General features: G+C 46.4%; 1 protein-coding gene across 2 annotated transcripts in view; it reads right to left on the minus strand.

Moving 5' to 3' along the window:
- Positions 1-18671, minus strand: part of WDFY4 (WDFY family member 4) — an 821140-nt gene that overhangs the window by 318985 nt on the left and 483484 nt on the right. For both annotated transcript variants that reach the window (XM_085608765.1, XM_085608766.1), the window contains 2 exons: positions 6454-6645; positions 5117-5241 (listed from right to left, as the gene is read on the minus strand). In XM_085608765.1, the coding sequence (XP_085464891.1) occupies positions 5117-5241; positions 6454-6645 (317 nt within the window). The remainder of the gene's footprint in view (positions 1-5116; positions 5242-6453; positions 6646-18671) is intronic.

Below are 18671 nucleotides of genomic sequence, written 5' to 3' on the forward strand. Positions count from 1 at the left end.
ACACCCGGAAGAGACGCGGAATGGAATGTCCTGGAAACTTGGAGCGCCTTCGGGGAGAGACTGCCATTGGCCGGCTCTGGCTAGATCTGAAGTGGGTCATCAGATGAACTGGGGAACCATGGCAGCCAAATGGCTCAAAAGGTCATGGTACCGGAAGCAGGCAGACATGTCTTGCTGGCCTCCTTGGGGTTGTAAACCTCTCTGTTTATAGATTCTGTTGGCCCACTGGCAGCCATTATTATCGACGTCCATATGAATGAATTTCATTGGATCAAACAGCTGTGGTGGAAAGGCTGGTCTGGCATGTCCATCCTGGGCAGTGCTTGAAATGGAAAAATAGAAGTGCGGGTACTCTGTAGCAGAGCACCTGCTTGTTTCGGAGAAGTGCTGGTACTCTCCAATTTAAAGTATTGCGTCTCTCTTGAGAAGTGCCGGTACTCTACTTCTGAAAATAAAAAAGTGCCGGTAGTCCGTTCTGGGCAGTACCAGCCCATTTAAAGCTCTGATCCTGGAATTATACCTGACAAGGAGTCAGAAACAGGAGGTGTCCTCCCTCGGCGTACATTGGAATCAAGGCCCTCCTGTAGAACCACCAATCTTCAGCCCACACCGCGATCCAGGTAAATTATATGAATCCATATTAACGATTCAATTCAATCCACATGCAGTCCAGATTCACCCATCACCAGCACACAAACAATTCCAAAGCAATCAAGCAACAATCTTCAAAGCAATCTAGTGCAACCAATAATAAGCACACACAAAATGATCAATTGCGCACAATGTAATGCAACCCAGACCAATCCCTCATCAGCACGCACAGCAGCTCTGGCCGTTTCACCATCAGCACATACTGATATACAGACCACCCAATCTCAAAACATATTGTAAAGTAAGCAAATGTTTATGATCACACTGCAATGTAAACAAAACTGTGGAACCTCTATTACCAACACACACTGCTTGGTGGCATGCACATGTACCCGCCCAGCCAGTCCTCTCTAGAAGGTGCAGTAAGAGTCATGAGATGTGACCTGCCCAAAGCCGCAACACCAGGCAGTGAGTTCTTTACTCATATTGGCCTTGGAAGGTAGAAACAACATCTTGTTCCCGCTCACATTAGCCTCAGCAGTTCAGTCCAACAGAAATCCTGCAAATCGTTTCTTCCCCGAGATTGGTTGAGAACTTAAACTTTGAATGTTGCTCCTGAACAGTTTGCTGTTAGGCCCCTGTCCCATGATACTACCAGTCTGAGCTAGCGCCATGAAGAATTTCTGATGTCAACTGTAAACCTGCGTGGCCTGTTGCTTCTGGGATGCTGATAGTCTGTGTGTTTAGCTGTACCAAGTCAGTTGAAATCTTTCAGAGGCCATGCTGATGTTTCTGCCCGGCAGATGCTTGAGTTGGTTGTTTGAGGAGAGGCGCAAGGCAAATTTTGGGTAACTTTAACCCTCTAGAAGGGCTAGCTTGTTCCCTTGACTCCCAGGGGCTACAGGCATATAGGCAACGTTTGGTAGATCTCACAATATTGGTTCTGGCAGGCAGCAGTGAACCGCACCTTTGAGGCCCTAGGTGACCTTATTGGTCAATATACAAAATATGCATCCGTTGGAACTGAGATATAGAAAATAATTACGTTTCCAGTATCAAGAATGGGACTTTGTGCTGCTTCACCAGCCATACCAAGAAGAAGCACAAACTACAAAGGGAGATTCAAAAACAGTCCCAGCACCGGATCATCAGGAAACTACTTTCCCAGAATCCAAACTCCGGAGACCATGTTAAACATTTCCAGCATCAAACAACATCCCAGGACCTATCCATGGTGCTGAATTCTCATCAGGTAACACAGACATATGCACACCTTTGGTAAAAGTTTCAGGAGCAACAAATGCAGATTGAACAGCTGTCTGGTTCGCGAAATACAAAAGATCTGTCCAACCCGAATGCTCTTACCTTCAGTGTATGGAATGGTTAGGGTGACACACTTGAAGACTTGGTGTGCGTTGTTTTTAATGTTTCTGTTCTTGTATAATAAGATCGTAGTTAAAGAAGTAATTATTTTGAAATCTGCTAGACTAGCCATTAATCTCTACTGTGTATGTGACTATCAATAGTGAGACACCTTATCTGGCTTTGCCTTCACAGCAAACCACACAAAAAGAGGTAGAGTGAAAAAACGGCCTACATCCAATAGCAATTGCAAAATGTTTAAAGAGAGCACACATACTCTGTAAAAACTGCCCTCACCCACAACAAGTTGTGGCATGCTTCATCATCGGGCTTCTACTGACGCCTCTGCGCAGACCAACGCTAGAGGCGGAGCAATAGGGAGGGGTAAACAATACAACAGTGATACAAACAAACAAAAAGGCTGGATCCTTTGGTGCAGAAATAATGAATTTTAAAACTGACCCAGGGATATCTCTATAATAGTTTTATTCCTGGATTCCCCAGTCAGATTAAAAAGGTATATATATATAGAAAAATATATACCAAATGGATAGTGGTGGAATGAGTTGATTAAGTGCTCACCACCCCTCCATTCTGCATAGCCTTCACAGCACCCACGAGGGAAAGCTTGCCTGTTTGACAAGTTTACCACAAGAATCAACGAGGCTTTGAAGGATACATTTTTATCCTGCGAAGAACATATTCGGTCTCATCGTTGATTCTGTTAGGAGGTGTAAGAATCACAGGGCCTGACAGACTGGTTACTCATCACAACAAACCTAACTGATAAACCCTACGCCTTATTTCAAGTACCAGAGGATACAGAGGATAAAATGCACCTGCAATAAGGTGGATGGGATAGCCGTCACATTTGTGATGGAGTAACATGTCACACTCTAAATGAGGAGCAAAGTCCATAATCACCTGGGCAATTATTCCATTCATGCCATTTTTATCTTTTGTCCCTCATTTCCCCAGAATTATGTGTTTTTTTGAGTTTGATGAGCTCTTAATCCCAAGGGAGGCCTTTTAATCTCAAAATCTAGAGCTCCATACAAATACCTTTTGTACATACTACGATAGTGGAGTCTGACAGAGGGATGCCCAAGTGATATCCATATACAAGTGCAAGAGAGTTGCATAGTGACTACATGGTGAACATACACAACGCGGACACAACTTGATATCTGACTGTGATACGCTTCCACCTTAATCTCACTACATCATAAGGAACCAAGGACAAGAATAGTATTTACCACAATCTCCTAAGCCTTGCGAAGCCCTTGGATTGAGTGCCAAAAGAGGGTGAAACATGTTTGCTGTTAAGCGGAGCACAAATGTGTCACACTTATGAAACCTAACACCATGAAATGGATTTCAATGTACATCTGTACAAGGACTATGGGTACCAACAACAGAAGGAGAAAAATCATGTATTCCACAGAGAAAGATATAGTGACTTCTAAATTGTGTTGTCCACAGTAGCAGAAATGATCAAGTAAGCTATGGTTTTCTGAGAACTTGATGCCATTTGGTGGTGGCTAGGGGCAGACCTTTGGACGAGAGTTAACACTGTGTAGACAGTGCCCCCAATGAAGCTCACACAAGTATCATAAAAAGTTTGTGACGGGAGGGGGACCAGGCAAGCAACAGCATGGGGAGGTGGGGGATGGGTCAACTAACAATGGTTGAGGGGGATAGGACAAGCAACAAAAACAGGTCAATAACGCAGGAGGTGTACAGTCAAGCAATGAAGCGAAAAAAATGGGGGGAGGATGGGAGCAAGCCCGCAAACACATGGTCTCTTATGGAGTGCAACAGTTTAAATGCAAAAAAGTACCTTTGGAAGTGCACGACCAGTGAAGGACACTGGCCACTGACCAGAAGCTGTACTTTTTCTATACCTAATGGATGTGACAAGCACACAAAGAGAAAGTGAAGCCTGTACTCAATGACCAATGAGAAGCAAAGAAATTACACCAAAGATGAAGCCAACCAATGGTAAGTAATGGACGTGATCCAAGACTCTTGTATGTAAACAAAATCTCGCAAGTGACAGTGATTGCGCTGACTCAGGCGAGACCTAAAAAAGGAAAAACAAGTATGAAAGAGTGAGATAATCATGCAAGAGTGGAACAAATAGAGAGGACGTGCAGGGTGGTGGATAAAAGAGGCATGCAGTTGAAGTGAGAGGAGGCAGCTTTGGTACACGGTAGGCTTCACATTCTTTTGACAGCGCTTGCATCAGCCCCTAAGAAAAAATTGTGGCCCTACGATTATTTTATTTTGCAAATTAGGCACTGATGTTTATCTATGGAAAGACACTGCTTCTGGACTCTGAAGGCCTTATGAATTCTCCTTCCCTGCCCTGCTCCGTGATCAGAGCAGCCCTGCTCACCCGCCCGCCCGCAAAGGAAACATAAAGTGATAATAACTTAAAGTTATTATCATTTTATATTTCCTTTCCACTCCTCAAAAGCAGTGGGGCAATGCTCCTCCACCATAGCAGAGGGGCCGCCACTAGAAATGTAAAATATAAATCACTCTTTTTGACACTTTAGAAAAGGGAGACTGTATTTTGCAATGCATTAAAATTTCCTAGAAGGATCAAAGATGTGATCCGTCTTACACTAGGCTTCTGCTTTTCAACTTAAAATTATTATTATTATTATTTTTTATTACTTGCCAAGCGTGCTTCTCTTCATCCCAAAATGATGATCTGTTGAATGTGGGTTAATGCGAATGAGACTGTAGGGTCATTTGCAGATTTTCTGAACATTTGGATCTGAGATAGATGTAAAGATTTCATTGAAACCGTTGAGTTGTTGGTGTTTGCTTTTTCGAATGAAGTTTTGTGGTGACTTAGTACAAGGAGGCTTCTCCCCTTGCTTGATTTTGGATTTTGTGTTTTTTTTTTCTTGAACATGTTCCCATGCATGTAAGTTACAAATAAAACTCGCATTTTTGAATTTAGACAAAGCACATGAAGTTTTGGAAGAGAGAATTGTTTAGCTACCTACCCAGGACTGTTACATTTTTAAGGCATTTATCAGATCACTCAAGCATGCTTAGTGGACATAGCACAGTAATATTTCTTTGGAGCAAGAATCAGAAGAAGTCCATTTTACAAGGCCTAGGAATAGTCAATATGTGAGTCACTAACCTGAATGCTGCCCTCCATGCCTCTGGTGTGACGCCCTTGTACCTTCCGCATCGCTGATGAGAGATGGTGGGGGGGTTTTGACCGAGGGGGTGCCCACTTGTTTGCCAGAGACTTTTTTTCGGAGGCTGCAAAGCACCAGAAATAAAAATGTTATGACCTGAATAGTTTTTATCAACACTAGCTACTCAAAGGGGGAATCAGCGTTTACATTGCATGCGCTACAATGCATGCGCTTACAACGCGGTTGTTACAATGACCGCGTTGTTACAACTCAAGCCATTACATTTCAAGTCGTTTCTACAACTTGCTGTAGGAGGTGCGCTAAACTAAGCAATAGTATAATTGACTATTCCATCACCTTCCCTACTGTTGCACACGCTGGAGATTGGAATAGTAAATTATACTATTCCTAAGTCCAGCAGGCCCCCTACAGCATGTCGCATAAACAACTTGCAATGTAATGGCTTGCATTGTAACAATACGGTCATTGTAACACTCGTGTTGTAATCGTATGCGTCATAAACGCATGTGATGTAACATCGCATATTCCTCAAAGGTCATGAGGCACTCGAGAATAACTGTACTTTTTCTTTTTATCAGGGGTGGGTGTAATGTTTCATTCTGCCCACCGAAATGGTGGAATTTGGCTTAGTAACGCAGAGTTCTGGCCAAATTTCACCAACCACCGTGTGGCAGAATTCTTTTCCTGCTAGGCTCCAGAAATGCAAGCAAAATTTGGTGTCCCCTACTGCAATTTTCTAACGTGGGCAGTCCCGAGCGATCTCACTCAAGAGACTCCTTCTTGAGTAGATTTGCTGCTGCTCGAGAAGATTTTATACTCGGGCGAGAGTAAAATCAACTTGAATGGCCACACGCTCTTACGCACCGCATGGTGCCATTCACTCTGATTTTTCAGAGCTGCTCGTGCTGATTTTTTAGTGCTGCTCGCGCTATTGCCTCTAAATTGCCTCTCTGTTGGCGGAACTCTGCGGAATCTCATGGAGTTTTTATGTATATCTGCAGAATTCTGAGGAGTCAAACTCCTCTAGTTCCGCCTACCCCATGTTTTTATAAGAGACCCATCAGACGTTCTCTGTAATCCCCCTAAACAGGAGGTAAAGTGATGTACTCAAGTCACATGTCTTTTTGGCTCTTGCGTCATGTTGGGATGGAGTTTTCGTCTGTATGGAGCAGGAACTGTGTGCAGTTAACTGTGAATTGCTGCAGCGGTTACCTTTCAGCTGTGCATGTGACAGCAGCACAACAAGGAACAGGTCCAAGATTTGGATCTGCTTGTTGGTAAACACATGGTCTACTCTAGCAACAAGGCTACATACCAAGGTAATGCTGCCATGCCTTTGCTGCTGCCTCCTCCCACAGGGGGGTTACATCTGAGATCTTCAGCCTGCTCTCCAGCTGCCCTGGCTTCACGGACAGGTCCATTTTGTAGGTGTCCTCCAACGCCTGCCTCCGCTGGGATATCAGCAGCTCCCACACTGTCTCCACCATCTTGAGGACCTCCGCCTGGACTGAAGCACAGATATTCACATTACTGTCATGTTAGGGCATCAGGGCACGACTGTGCTTCTGTGTGGGTGTCTGATGACATTGCTCACTATAAAAGTGTCAGTTCACCATATCAACAGCACTTCAACCCTGCAGTGTCTGTGTGTAGATCTGTGTTGTTATTATGTATCTGTCAAATGTAGTGTGTTTTCTGATCGCCAGACACTAGGTGTAACTGACTCAGTTGTCCATGAGAACCACACAGTCAGTGCACACGAGAGTGCCTGAAATGTATTTTAGGGCCTAATAGTGAATATGTTGCTATCAGTGAGTATGTAAGAGACTGCACGCCTGCAAGTGTTTAGTGTGTGCTCGTGTGTATTCATGCGTTTATGAAAGAGTTAATCTACCCCAGTCTGTATATGTGCTTGCATGAGCACTTGTGAGCAATTAGTGTATTCTTTCACTGTGTGCATGCTCATGCCATAATATTTTAGAAAGCAATCATTTTATCTGTATTTTATATAATTATTGTGAAACTATTTGTATGTACAAAATAAGAAAAGTTTCAATTGTTTTCCAATTGTGTTCAATTCAGCATCCTCAACATCTACAAAACTTGTCAAGCGGCAGCCAACACATGTTTTGCAGGGAGGAGTCCAACGCTTTTTCAGGGCTGGGTGATATCAGTTAACAAGCATTGGCAAAGATAGTAAGACTTACCTATGCAAGCTCTATTGGCTTTGTCAATGTTTTTTAACCATGTTGTACAGCAGCCTAGCATGGCTGAAAGTAAATTAATTAAAAAAAAGCGCTGTGACGCAGTCAATACTGGCTGAACCATAATGCTTTTATTTTCTTTGCTTTTAGCTATGTTGCAAGTTGCTGTACAACATGGCTAAAACACATTGACAAAACCAATAGATCTCACATAGGTGAGACCTATGGGCTTTCCCAATGCTTGTTTATCTCGATGTTGAGTATACTGTTTTGGGATTAAGGGAAATAGCTTTCAGTGTGCCTTCAGGCTGGTAGACCTGATATGGCATTTTTTTTGGGAGTTTTATATAGCGCGAACTAGACCCAAAGCAATCAAAGCGCTTTACATGAGCACCAGTTGCGTTGTGGATGTACACATTAGATTTTTTGTTAGGCACGGGGAGATTACGTGATTTGACCAGAATCACAGACTTGAACCCTGTTCCCCAACTCCGAGGTCGACTGCTATAGCCGATAGGCCACATCCTCTCCATTGACGCATTGGAGCCAGTACATTATTGCACAAGTACGTTTCATTCCCTTAAGATATTTCTCAAGGCTCTTTTGAGAGTTTTCATGTGCTTGCAGCCAAAAGGACCTAGCTTGCATTCAGGCAAATTCACACAGGTCTTCTGCCCTTCTCCTCTGCAGACTGACCTCTTTCACATTTGAGTGTTCTGCAACAGGGACAGAGAAAAATTCAGACTTCCCTGCCTAGGCGGACACGTCCCCAGATAATCTCTGCCACTAGGGCATGGCTGATAAAGCCCTGCTTTTTTCGTTCTTGTTTTCAAACTCTGTAAAAAAGACAATAGCTGGATTTACACCGTAGCTTGTCGTGGTCCATTATAAGACAAATTACACTGTCATTTTACCCACCTGTACTAGTTGTTATACAGATGGCAAAACCTAAACAGTGTTTTCTTCATTCAAAAAAACGAATAAAACTCTAAACAAAATGCATACTAATTAGGAATGTGAGAGTATTTCAATTTATGACCCAACGTCTGTGTCAGATCTGTAATAGCTCCCTAACTTCTGGATTAGTACCAGCGTGTTGGAAACGGGCGGTGGTTACACCACTTTTGAAAAAGACGACGCTGGGCCCGCTGGTAACTACAGACCAATCTCTCTTTTACCATACCCGATTAAAATTATTGAACGACTGGTCAGCAAAACTCTGTCTCAGTTCCTGGAATCCAACTCCAGGTTGGATGATGTTCAGTTCAGTTTTCGACCTGGCCATGGAACGGAGATTGCAGAAGTGACCGTGTTAGATGATCTTCGACTGCGGGCAGATAGGGGACAAGAGTAAGCTGCATATACTCAGTGTTGTTTGTCACACACTTTTTTGATTTACTTCCTTCTTAAATTTCTCACCTCTGAGAAAGTTCACGCACACACCTTTTGTTTCAGTTTGGCCACGAAAGCAACCTATGATGAAAACGTGGGCCTACTGGCGAGTACCATCCAACAACTCCCTGGGTTTGCGTACATGAGGTGCTTTCTGGCCTCCTTTCACATTTTCTTCTTTCTATTCTTTGTAGCACACATTAATAGGAGGGTTCAAACCACTTTGTTGTGTATATGTGGTTATTGACGTTTTATTTATGCCGAACAGAAAGGACCAGCAGGTCGCTGGCAATGAGCTGGACCTGTTAGGGAAGTTGAGAATATTAGGTGAAAACTCCCTGTGGGTTCCAAAAGTATAAAGGTTCTCTGTTTGAAAGATGTCAGATCTGATAGTGTTTGAAAAAGAGTGGGATGTTCTTACTGGTCAGAGCTGTGGTAGGCCAGGAGCATGAGGCGACTGTCACTGACACCTGGTGTCCTACGTTACCCAGCGTACACTTCTATAGGACCAAGGAGGTTTTCCCACCTCAGATGGCATGTAAAAGTTCCAACCAAGTACCAGGTCAGAGCTCTGTTGGGCTGGGGTTATGGACCCTTTGGCCTGGGCTTCATTCGCCAGCCCATAGTGCCAAAGAGTGCCCTCAACAGGGGATTGCAGGCCAAGGAAAGGCTGCCCTGCTTGGTGGGGTGAAAAGCTCTGACCAAGTCTTTGATCATTGCGACAGCATGCCACGGGTGCCGGTCCCTGGGCCAGTGATCCCTTTTCTGATCTGTGGTTTTACAAAATTTCCAGGATGGGCATCCACAGCTCCGTGGATAGATCCCTTGCTTCAGTAGAGTGAAAAGCTCTGACTGGGCCTGTCAGAGCTTTGGGAGGCCACTGTGCCTGGCTACAGCACAAGCTGAGGCTCAGGTTCTAGCCACCAACATTCAGTGTACCTCTGTGCCCTTTGTTTCCTAACCTCACTAGCAAACAAGAACTCTGGAAGTCCAGATGATTGCTCTTTCAAACTTCTAGCCCAGTCAGTGCTTTAGGAGGTCATATATAGTCACTCAGATGTCTCTTTATGCCACTCAGGGCACCAGAATGACAAAAAAGTCTAGTGTGCGTCCTCCAGAGTAATAGAGATAAAGCATTCATAATTCATTTTTCATCCTGTTGTTCTTCTTGTGCGGGGCCCCTGGGCACCTCAAGTGCCTGGGTCTTCGGCAACCTTCCAGGTTTGCTCTATAGGCACATCCATTAGGTTTCCTTCCTACAGAGCAGGCAGGGGTGCAAAGCAGATATCCTTGGAAGGACAGCCTGCTTGATGATGGTCTAACCAGCATTACACTCAGATCGATTGAGCATATTTTCTCTATTTAGGGATGGACCTGTTGGCTAAATTTAGCTCTTCTTTCAAGCACAACGCTACCACCCCACCTCAGACTGTCTGACTCAAGAATGTGTTTTTTTAGAAATGCTGTCAGTAAGGGCCTTCCTACCTAGTATTGCATATTGAAGGTTTTATAGTGGTTTAAGGAACTCCTTCTGGGACTTTATTTTGGCTGATATTCTGCGAAATTTGCAAAACATTTGAGATTTGGTGGACCTATGGGACAGAGCCTTGCTGTTTAAGGATGTTCCTTGATGGTCTTGACTAAGTGTCTTGTAGGTCTCTAGCAATTACTTTGAAAGCATTAGGGTGTTCAAAGCACCCTAGTCATTTGTGTGTCTACGAATAATGTAATAGGACTCAGTTTCTATTTAGTTGTTTTTCAGGAATAAGGACTTGATTAAGAGGGACGACCAATTACATTTGTATAATGCCGCTAGAGGTGAACCAAAGTGAAAGCCTTTGCCAAGAATGTTTTAATTAATCAAGAACTAAAGTCAGAGGTTACGAAGATGATCAGATGGTGTCATAGTTCCAACCATAAACAATGCTGACTATGAATGCAGTGGCGTTATTGCCATGACCCGCCAATTGGCTTTTGGAAAACTAAAGGCTGTCCCCTTGCATGCTGGATGGCAGACCAATCCACAACTGCTGTGTGCTTGGATGAGGACAGGGTGTGTGGCAGGCTCCTTCTCTGGAGGACCAGCATCTGTGTGGCCTGGGCTTTATGTTCAGGTTCCTCAGGGGCGAGCTTGGTGGAGAGGTCTGCAACAGAGGCACCAAGCCCAGAAAGAGCCCAATGTGACACAAAACACTCCCAAGATACAACCAACACTCATCCAGCATGGTCCCTGAAGAAACAAATCAAAGTCTCTTTACTGGCTGGGCCTTGAGAGGCGGTGCTTTCTGGGTCCTAAGCACCAGATCCCAGCATGCTTGGATTTTAAACAACTGAGGAGTGCCTTCTAGATCCCCACAACCAGCAGGGCAGGACAGCATGGATGAGAAGGAGACGGGGCCAAAGCCACAAGGGAATCACAGCTCCTTTTGAATGAAGTACACACCTCAGTAGGTGCATGTGTTGTTCCTTCAAGGGGGAAGGGGTGCTGTGCCAGCCTCCCAGGCTTCCATAGTCACACCACAGTGGTCACCGCATGAGACAGCAGGAGGTAACCTAGCTCTTCTTCACTGGCACCTCCTACGGGCAGGAAGGCATGTCCACTCGCATGGCTTGAGGCTGCCACCTAGGAACCGGACTCTTGACATGCGGGGGTCAAGCTCTGGCCAACCAGGCTAGAGCCGGTGGCTGACAGTCCCTCGTTGCCAAGTAGCGGGTTACTCTGGTATCATGGGGCTGGGCTAGGGGTGGAAGACTCATGTAGTCCTGCCTGGGGAGGTCAGCAGTGGGTCTGCCTGCCTCTACTGCCTTGTAGGGAACACTCCCCTGCCTGGTGCATGGGTGCAGCTCCTAGGCAGAGTACCTGGAAACTCTTTTTGAATATCGAGGCTGCTTCCCAGAGAAAAAAAGCTTAGGAGTCCAGGGCCTTGACGCAGTTTGGGTAGAGGACAGATGATGTTGATTTCCTCCCTCCTCTTCAGTACTTGGAGATGGACAAATATTGCAAAAGTTGCCTGTTTCCCTTGGCAGTTGATTACTCGATGTGGATGTCAATGAATAATTTTTAGACACTACACAACACACTGACATTTCAAAAGCACCTTATGGCCAGAGTTCCTCTTATGGCTAGGCCACTCTGAGTATTGTGTAAATGTCAATCACCCCGAGGGCACAGCTGGGGCTTCCCCCCTTCCCTCCCCCCCCCAAGGTCCGACCTTGATCAGCCGTCCCAGGACCAGCGGAGGTAAGCCACTGGCACACCTGGCTTCTACTCTGGCAGGGCAGGAAGGTGCCCAGTCCGACCCGCACTTAAAACCCAGAGGTTTCTGGATGCATGCCACATGCAGCTGTCTGTGGTGTCCAAATGTTTCCCGGTGCACTGAATTGGGGGCCCAGTTCTGGGAAAGGTACTGGTGGGCTACTCATTTCCAGGGCAGGTTCTGATTCCTACCTCGTAGACTTCGGTGTCGGAACCTGCATGAGAGAAGTCCCTCTCTATGGGGGACGACCCATGCCCAGCAGTCGTCTGGGTCCCTGTACATCAGTATTCGACTATGACCTCTGATTAGACATAGCAGCCAACTGAATTGCAGCATATTACTAACCAGGGGTGACAAAACTAGCCAGGTTTCCCTAAGTAGTGGCAAAGAGGGAAGATCCCAGTACCAAATCCCAACACAGTGGCAGGCAGTGAACATGTAGCAGCCTGAGGACTGACTCCCTGTCATCGCCTAGTGGACCCAAGATCTTCTGTCTGAGGCTCACACCACAGACAGTGTTAGACTGCTAGCTGCCCCATGCGTGCTGAGATTAGCTCTTTTCAGGTTGCTTGGCAATGAATCCCAAAACAGGGGAGTAAGTTCCATCCAAGGCTACATATAGATATGAGGACAACAAATACCATAAGGGAACATTCTAAAGAACTTTGAGGAGCACGTTCAAGAGGATATGAAACTACTGAGACATACATGGGTGGGATCAATCAGTCTGCCCAGAGGATTCACCATAGTGGGAAGGTTGGTCACCCAGGAGAGTAGATCCCTTTCTTCTGGACCAGTTCCTCTGCATACCAGGCCCTTGCAGGCCCCATTTCCTTCACAGTTAGATTTGGTCAACTAGGAAGGATTCAGTGGCATGTGACTCTTTGCTTCCATAAAGAGTGTTACAGCCTCCTGGCAGCTTTGCCATGTCTGTGGGGCTGAGGAAGACTGTCTGTCTCCATGCCCTCCTCTGGCAACCCTCTTGGGAAACATGCCTCCTGTTTCTTGCACAATTGTCGACTGGGACAGGTTGTTCTCAGTTCATCACAACCATGTTACTTTGTGCTTCCGGGGTAGAGGCCTACGCTGGGCACCAGGGTTCTGTGGCAAAGTTGGTTACCCACCTGATCTGTTTTGAGGCACTGAACAAGGAGTGTAATGTGCACGAGTCGAAGGGCTGACTGAAACCCTGTGGTGCAATTAATGTAATGGCCAAATGAGTTCGCTGAGGAGGAATTCTGCCATGGCCTCGCAGCACATAGGCGGTCCATCTCACTCACTTGTGAGTGCTTCCTGTTGAGGTTTAATTTTTGTGACAGGAGCATTATGCCAGAATGAATACTGCCCTGCATATTTACCCAAGAAGATGCCACCGTTTTGTGCAATACCTCTACTCAACTGGAGTACTTTACTTTCTACTGGCTAATCAGTAAGTGCTACCTCGTTGGGTAAATGTATAGTGCTTTTCCTACACTACAGCTGCGTAAAGGGCCAGAAGAGTTGTCTCCCGTGACCATGTGTGTCTGGACTGTAACACTGCCACCGCGCCGATGGGCGCCGGGGTCCCTCGAGTGAGCTGTCCATCATAGTGGGGGAAAGGGCGGGAAGACGTTGCACGCCGCTGGTGTGTGGGCTGGGGCCAAACGGGCGGGGCTTCCATGCAGTTCACCTGCCTCTTGTTTATAAAGGGCTAGAGACCGATCAGAGCAGCAGATGAGGAGACAGTCACAGAACCTCCTGGTGTCAGGAACTACATGGGGATTGCGCTCGAGAAACTCATGGGTGCACAGAGCTCCATCAAGGATTACAGCAAATTGTTGACGGTAGATATGGGGAGAAAGAAGCACATCTGCCTAGCCTCGACCGTGCTCACAAATGTTTTGTGCTGATTAATGCGTTACTGAATTTGACCCTCAACTCGGGCGCCTGCGTTATTTATATCTGTAAGTGCTTCCTGTTGAGGCTTAGTGACAGGAGCATCGTGCCAGAATGAATCCTGCCCTGCATATTTCCGTTCCGCCATGGATCGCGGCTGTTTCGACATGTTCGCATTCCACGCGGAACACGAAAATGCCGAAATTTCGCAAGTTCCGCGAGCGGAACGGAATTTGTTGCCCACCCTTACCCTTTTTTCAGGGTCATCCCTGAACAATTTGCCTTCATGCTAGTCTTTTTTATGACATGGTGTTGGTGGTTTTAGGACTCTGGGCACTTTATCACTGCTTTATCACTGCTGTCCAGTGTAAAGTGCATGTGCTCTCCATGGTAAAACGTAGTAAGATTGGCCTACACCTGTCTGGCATATTTAATTTACCTCTCAGTCCCTTGTAAAGCGGTATCCCAGATACCCAGGGCCAGTAAATTAAATGCTACTGGTGGGCTTGCAGTAGCCTTTCAAACCTGTCTCAGGCCTCTGCTATTGCAGGGCCTGTGCGCACAGTTTTACTGCCGCTATGACGTGGCACATAAAGTGGGTGCCACGTCTGTGACTCCCCTTTTACTACATATCAGTCACCCGTAAGGTAGGCCCTAGCTAGCCCTATGGGCAGGGTGCAATGTAGGTAAAAGGTAGGACATGTGCCTTAACTGTGCCTTAACTGTGTGGCATGTCCTGGTAGTGACAAACAGCCATTTTGGTTGCCCTCTCATAGGAATGTATTGGGGATTCCCTGATATGTGCTTAAGTGGTAATTCATGATCTGAGAGGAGTAGCGTAATCAATTTTGGTATGTTTGGAATAGTGGTAATAAATGCTGCGTAGTAGTGTGCACAGATTTATTGTTACTATTTTACAGTGCAGTGGCTCCAGAGGGGCGGAGTGAGTCAGCGCTAGGCTGAATGGGCCTGATCTGCACTTGGAGTAGTGGTAGGAGTAGCCCCTGACCCTTTGGTTAGTGTAGGCTCTGGCCCCAGACACACCACAGGTGGGCAGAGCCAGCATTGTACAAGGCAGGCACAGACCTTTCAGGGTCAGGGGCTACTCCTACCACTACTCCAAGTGCATATCAGGCCCATTCAGCCTAGCGCTGACTCACTCCGCCCCTCTGGAGCCACTGCACATTCCCAGTCTATGTCACTCCAGAGACATACATGCAGTACACAATAGGCAGGCACAAAGCCACATAGCACACAGAAATACCCACTTCTAAAAGTGCCACTTCTAAAATAGTAACAAATAATCTTGTACAATGCTGGCTCTGCCCACCTGTGGTGTGTCTGGGGCCAGAGCCTACACTAACCAAAGGGTTGGTGTGCACTTGAAAAGAAATGTGTAAGTGCCACCCAGGACTGGTTTGGACGGGGCAGAGAGCCCTGTGCCAGGGAGAAGAACAAAGACATTTGTAGCATAAATATTGGGGCTGTGACCCTATGTCTGCTAAACTTGGTGCTTACTGACACTGCCAGGAGGCCCCGCCGTGGGACCCAGCTGCTGTCTTCTGCCTGTGCCCAGCTCTGCCCTCGTGGGTTTCAGGAGAAGAGCGCTGCCTGCTCCCTGGTTAAGCCCTCAGGTGGGAGGCTGGCTGAGCGCTTTATGGATTGTGGCCTCTGAACCCAGTGCTGGTGGGCGCCTGCTTGCCCTGCATCCTAGGGTCAAGTGCAGGTGGGGGCGCTTAACTCTGCTTGAGGGCCAAGGTGCTTTTGGTTTGAAGGAGTGCCGTGTTTGGCAGCTGGGTTGTTCCTAAGGCACAAGGGAGCACAGCAACAGATTGAAAGCTGGAACCGGAAGACAGGCAAGATTGTCTGGTTACGGGCGGGGCTCTCGGGAGAACGAGGAGAGCCCCGCAGAAGTCAGGCAGAGGTGCAGCCTGTTTGGGGGCGGAGCTCCCGTGACGACGACCAGAGCCCCGCGTGCCTGCCAAGCTCCTGAGGCAGGAGGAGAGCCCTGCATGTTTTCGAGGGCTGTTTAGGGCAGGGCCTGCTGCCAAAGGAAGGCCACCGGAAGCCAGGTGTAAACGGGCCTGGTTGAGGGTGTGGCCCACTGCCCTGAAGAGACGATCAAGGAGAAGCAGAGCCTTCCGGCCTCCAATCAGCTGGGGGGGCGGCGGAGCGCTGTGAGGAAGAGTGGAGACTTTGTGTGCCTTGCCGAAGGGAGGCCCATCTGGCACCGCAGCTCGAGGCGGGTGGGTGAGTATGGAGCCCCTCACCTCTTCTGCCTTTGTGGATCAGCTTCCTGGGGCAATTGGGTTCTTTTCTTAGAGGGGAGATCGAGTCAGTGTCTACCTTGCCCCTACCTTTAAGTGAGCATCTCTGACTTCGCAGGACGGGCAGGAAGGAAACCTCCACGGAGGTCGCGGCCTGGCAGAGCCGGTCGGAGACCCAATCCGATCGTTGGCCATTTCTTGGCTCCCAAAGCTGGGTGGAACCTCGACGGAGGCCCCCAGTTCACACGCCGCCTAAGGTCAGATGGGCGCTCGATATTAGATGCACAGAAGTGCAGTGTTCTGTGCATTATAATGACTGATAGTCCCTGTGTAAAGTGTGTTGGTGACTATTGTCAATGGGGCCAATTGAGTTATGTGTTTCCCCTCCTCACATGCTTCAGGTGTTTATGCCCATACAAGTTGTGTTCACAGGTGAAATCCCCCCAGTAGTTACTGGTTACACCAAGTAAGGGGGTAATTTTCTAGTGTGTGCCCGTTACTAGTATCTACTGGGTACACTGTTGCTGGTAGTTGATGCTTAATGTGTTTGTGCTAAGTGCACTGCTACCAGTAGTTACTGGTGGTCCTAACTTATTGTAATGGACATTACACTGGCCCGATTGGCCCAATGAGTTATGCAATCCCTGTAAATACATGACAAGGGCCTTATGGCACAGAGTATATATGTGATGTGTTCTAATGTGTTTTATGAATAATACAAAGGCTATTTTTTATATAAACTTGTGTGGAGTTTCTTTTGTGCTGAGCCTAGTGTGTTGCTGCTGTGTGAGTGTGTTGTGCAAATGCTTTACACATTGCCTCTGGGATAAGCCTGACTGCTCGTTCCAAGCTACCAAGGGGGTGAGAAGGGGTTATCTTCAGTGTGTAACTCCCTTGCCCTGACTAGAGTGGTGGTTTCTGCCTGGCTTAGGCGCATGCCCTAGACAACCAGAAATCCCATTTCTAACACATAGTCTACACCTTTGTCCTTGATTATCCTGTGTCCATTGTCTCTGTGGTGCCTCATCACCACAATTTCTTTACTGCAACTGATGGGTTAGTGTATAGGGGTCTCCCAACAATTTCTGTCATCTATTTCCCCTATGTTACGCTCATTTGAGATTTTGCTGGTAGGATTCCAATAAACTGTGCCCTACACCATACATTAAATATTAGGCACTAGATACTGTAGTACATTTTGCACCCATGGCAGATAGTGTTGTTGTTTTTGAAGACCTGGTAGGCACTAAAAAGCTAGGCAGTCCGGAGGGCCTGGACAGGTCCACAGCAGGTGCCCGGAAACCTCATTAATATTGCTTCACCAGTACCTGAAACTAAGGGACTGATTTTAAATGTAGGGGATGAGTTACCCACTCACATACGTCATGAATATCCTGTCCGCTTTGTTACAAGGCTATTACGTCCTATGCCACTTGTAATAAGACGGATAGGATACTTGTCACATTTGCATTGAGTTTATATTGAGTAAACCGTTCACCAAACTCTTAATCAGGCCCCAAGTCACTGCAAGTCAAGCATAGCTACAATATTTCTCTTTGAGGTATACCAAACAAGAACTCTCAGCTTCAGAAGTGTATCTTTGAGAGACTGTGAATAGGTTCCAATATTTTGACATGCAATCCTTTTTTTCAAGAATCACTGGTTTTCATTCAGTTACACCACAGAGTTGTGAGTGAGTTTCACAAATACTTTAAATAACACTGACAACAGGCCTCCATGTTAATGGTGTCTAAAGTGTTTTGTGCTTATATGCTATAATACTGTTTGCAGTTGGATCTTTGGCTGGGAAGATGCTATGTATGTCCTTTGCCTATCTAATGTAATGCAAAGTTTATTTTTCATATAGCTCAAAAGTACTTTCTTTCATAAGTAAAGTACTGACTGGGAGGTAGCTGTATTGACTGGCATTATTGTGTTTAAGTTAGGTCACCTCATTGCATAAGCACTGGACTTCTATCACTCTATTTCCCGACAGAGTTAAGCACTAAAAAGGCAATACTTAGGGGCTAATTTAAAGTTTGGCGGATGGAGAGCGCTCCATAAGGATGGCAGAGGATATTGTTCACACCTTCCTGTGGGATCTCTGCTCACCAAATCTAGAGCTGCCCCCTCACCCCATGGACAACTCTTAACACTGACAGGAACCACCACTATAGTGGTCCCTGCGATTGTTGTATAAGACTGACAGATAGCTCCATCAAAGAGGATGGCTGCCCATCAAATGTTTACACAGTTTTTAATTTTTTTTAAAAGAAACTCCCAAAGCGTTTGTTTACTTTTGAGAAATGAAAAACTAAGGACCCCCACCTCAGGGAAGTCATCTATCATGGTGTGGAGGGGTCATTATGTTTTAACTTTACTGTTCCTCGCGCATAACAAAAAAGGCCATCTTAATACCCACTCTAAATAATTGGGCAGGCGGTCAGTGGCTAATCTCCAACAGCCCATACTCTCTCAGGAGGTCAGAGGAATATGTCAGGTGACAGAGCCAGAGTACTTGCCGTCATTGATTACTGC

This window comes from Triturus cristatus, chromosome 1_2 (assembly GCF_964204655.1).
Source record: "Triturus cristatus chromosome 1_2, aTriCri1.1, whole genome shotgun sequence".
In the NCBI taxonomy this organism is placed as follows: Eukaryota; Metazoa; Chordata; class Amphibia; order Caudata; family Salamandridae; genus Triturus; species Triturus cristatus.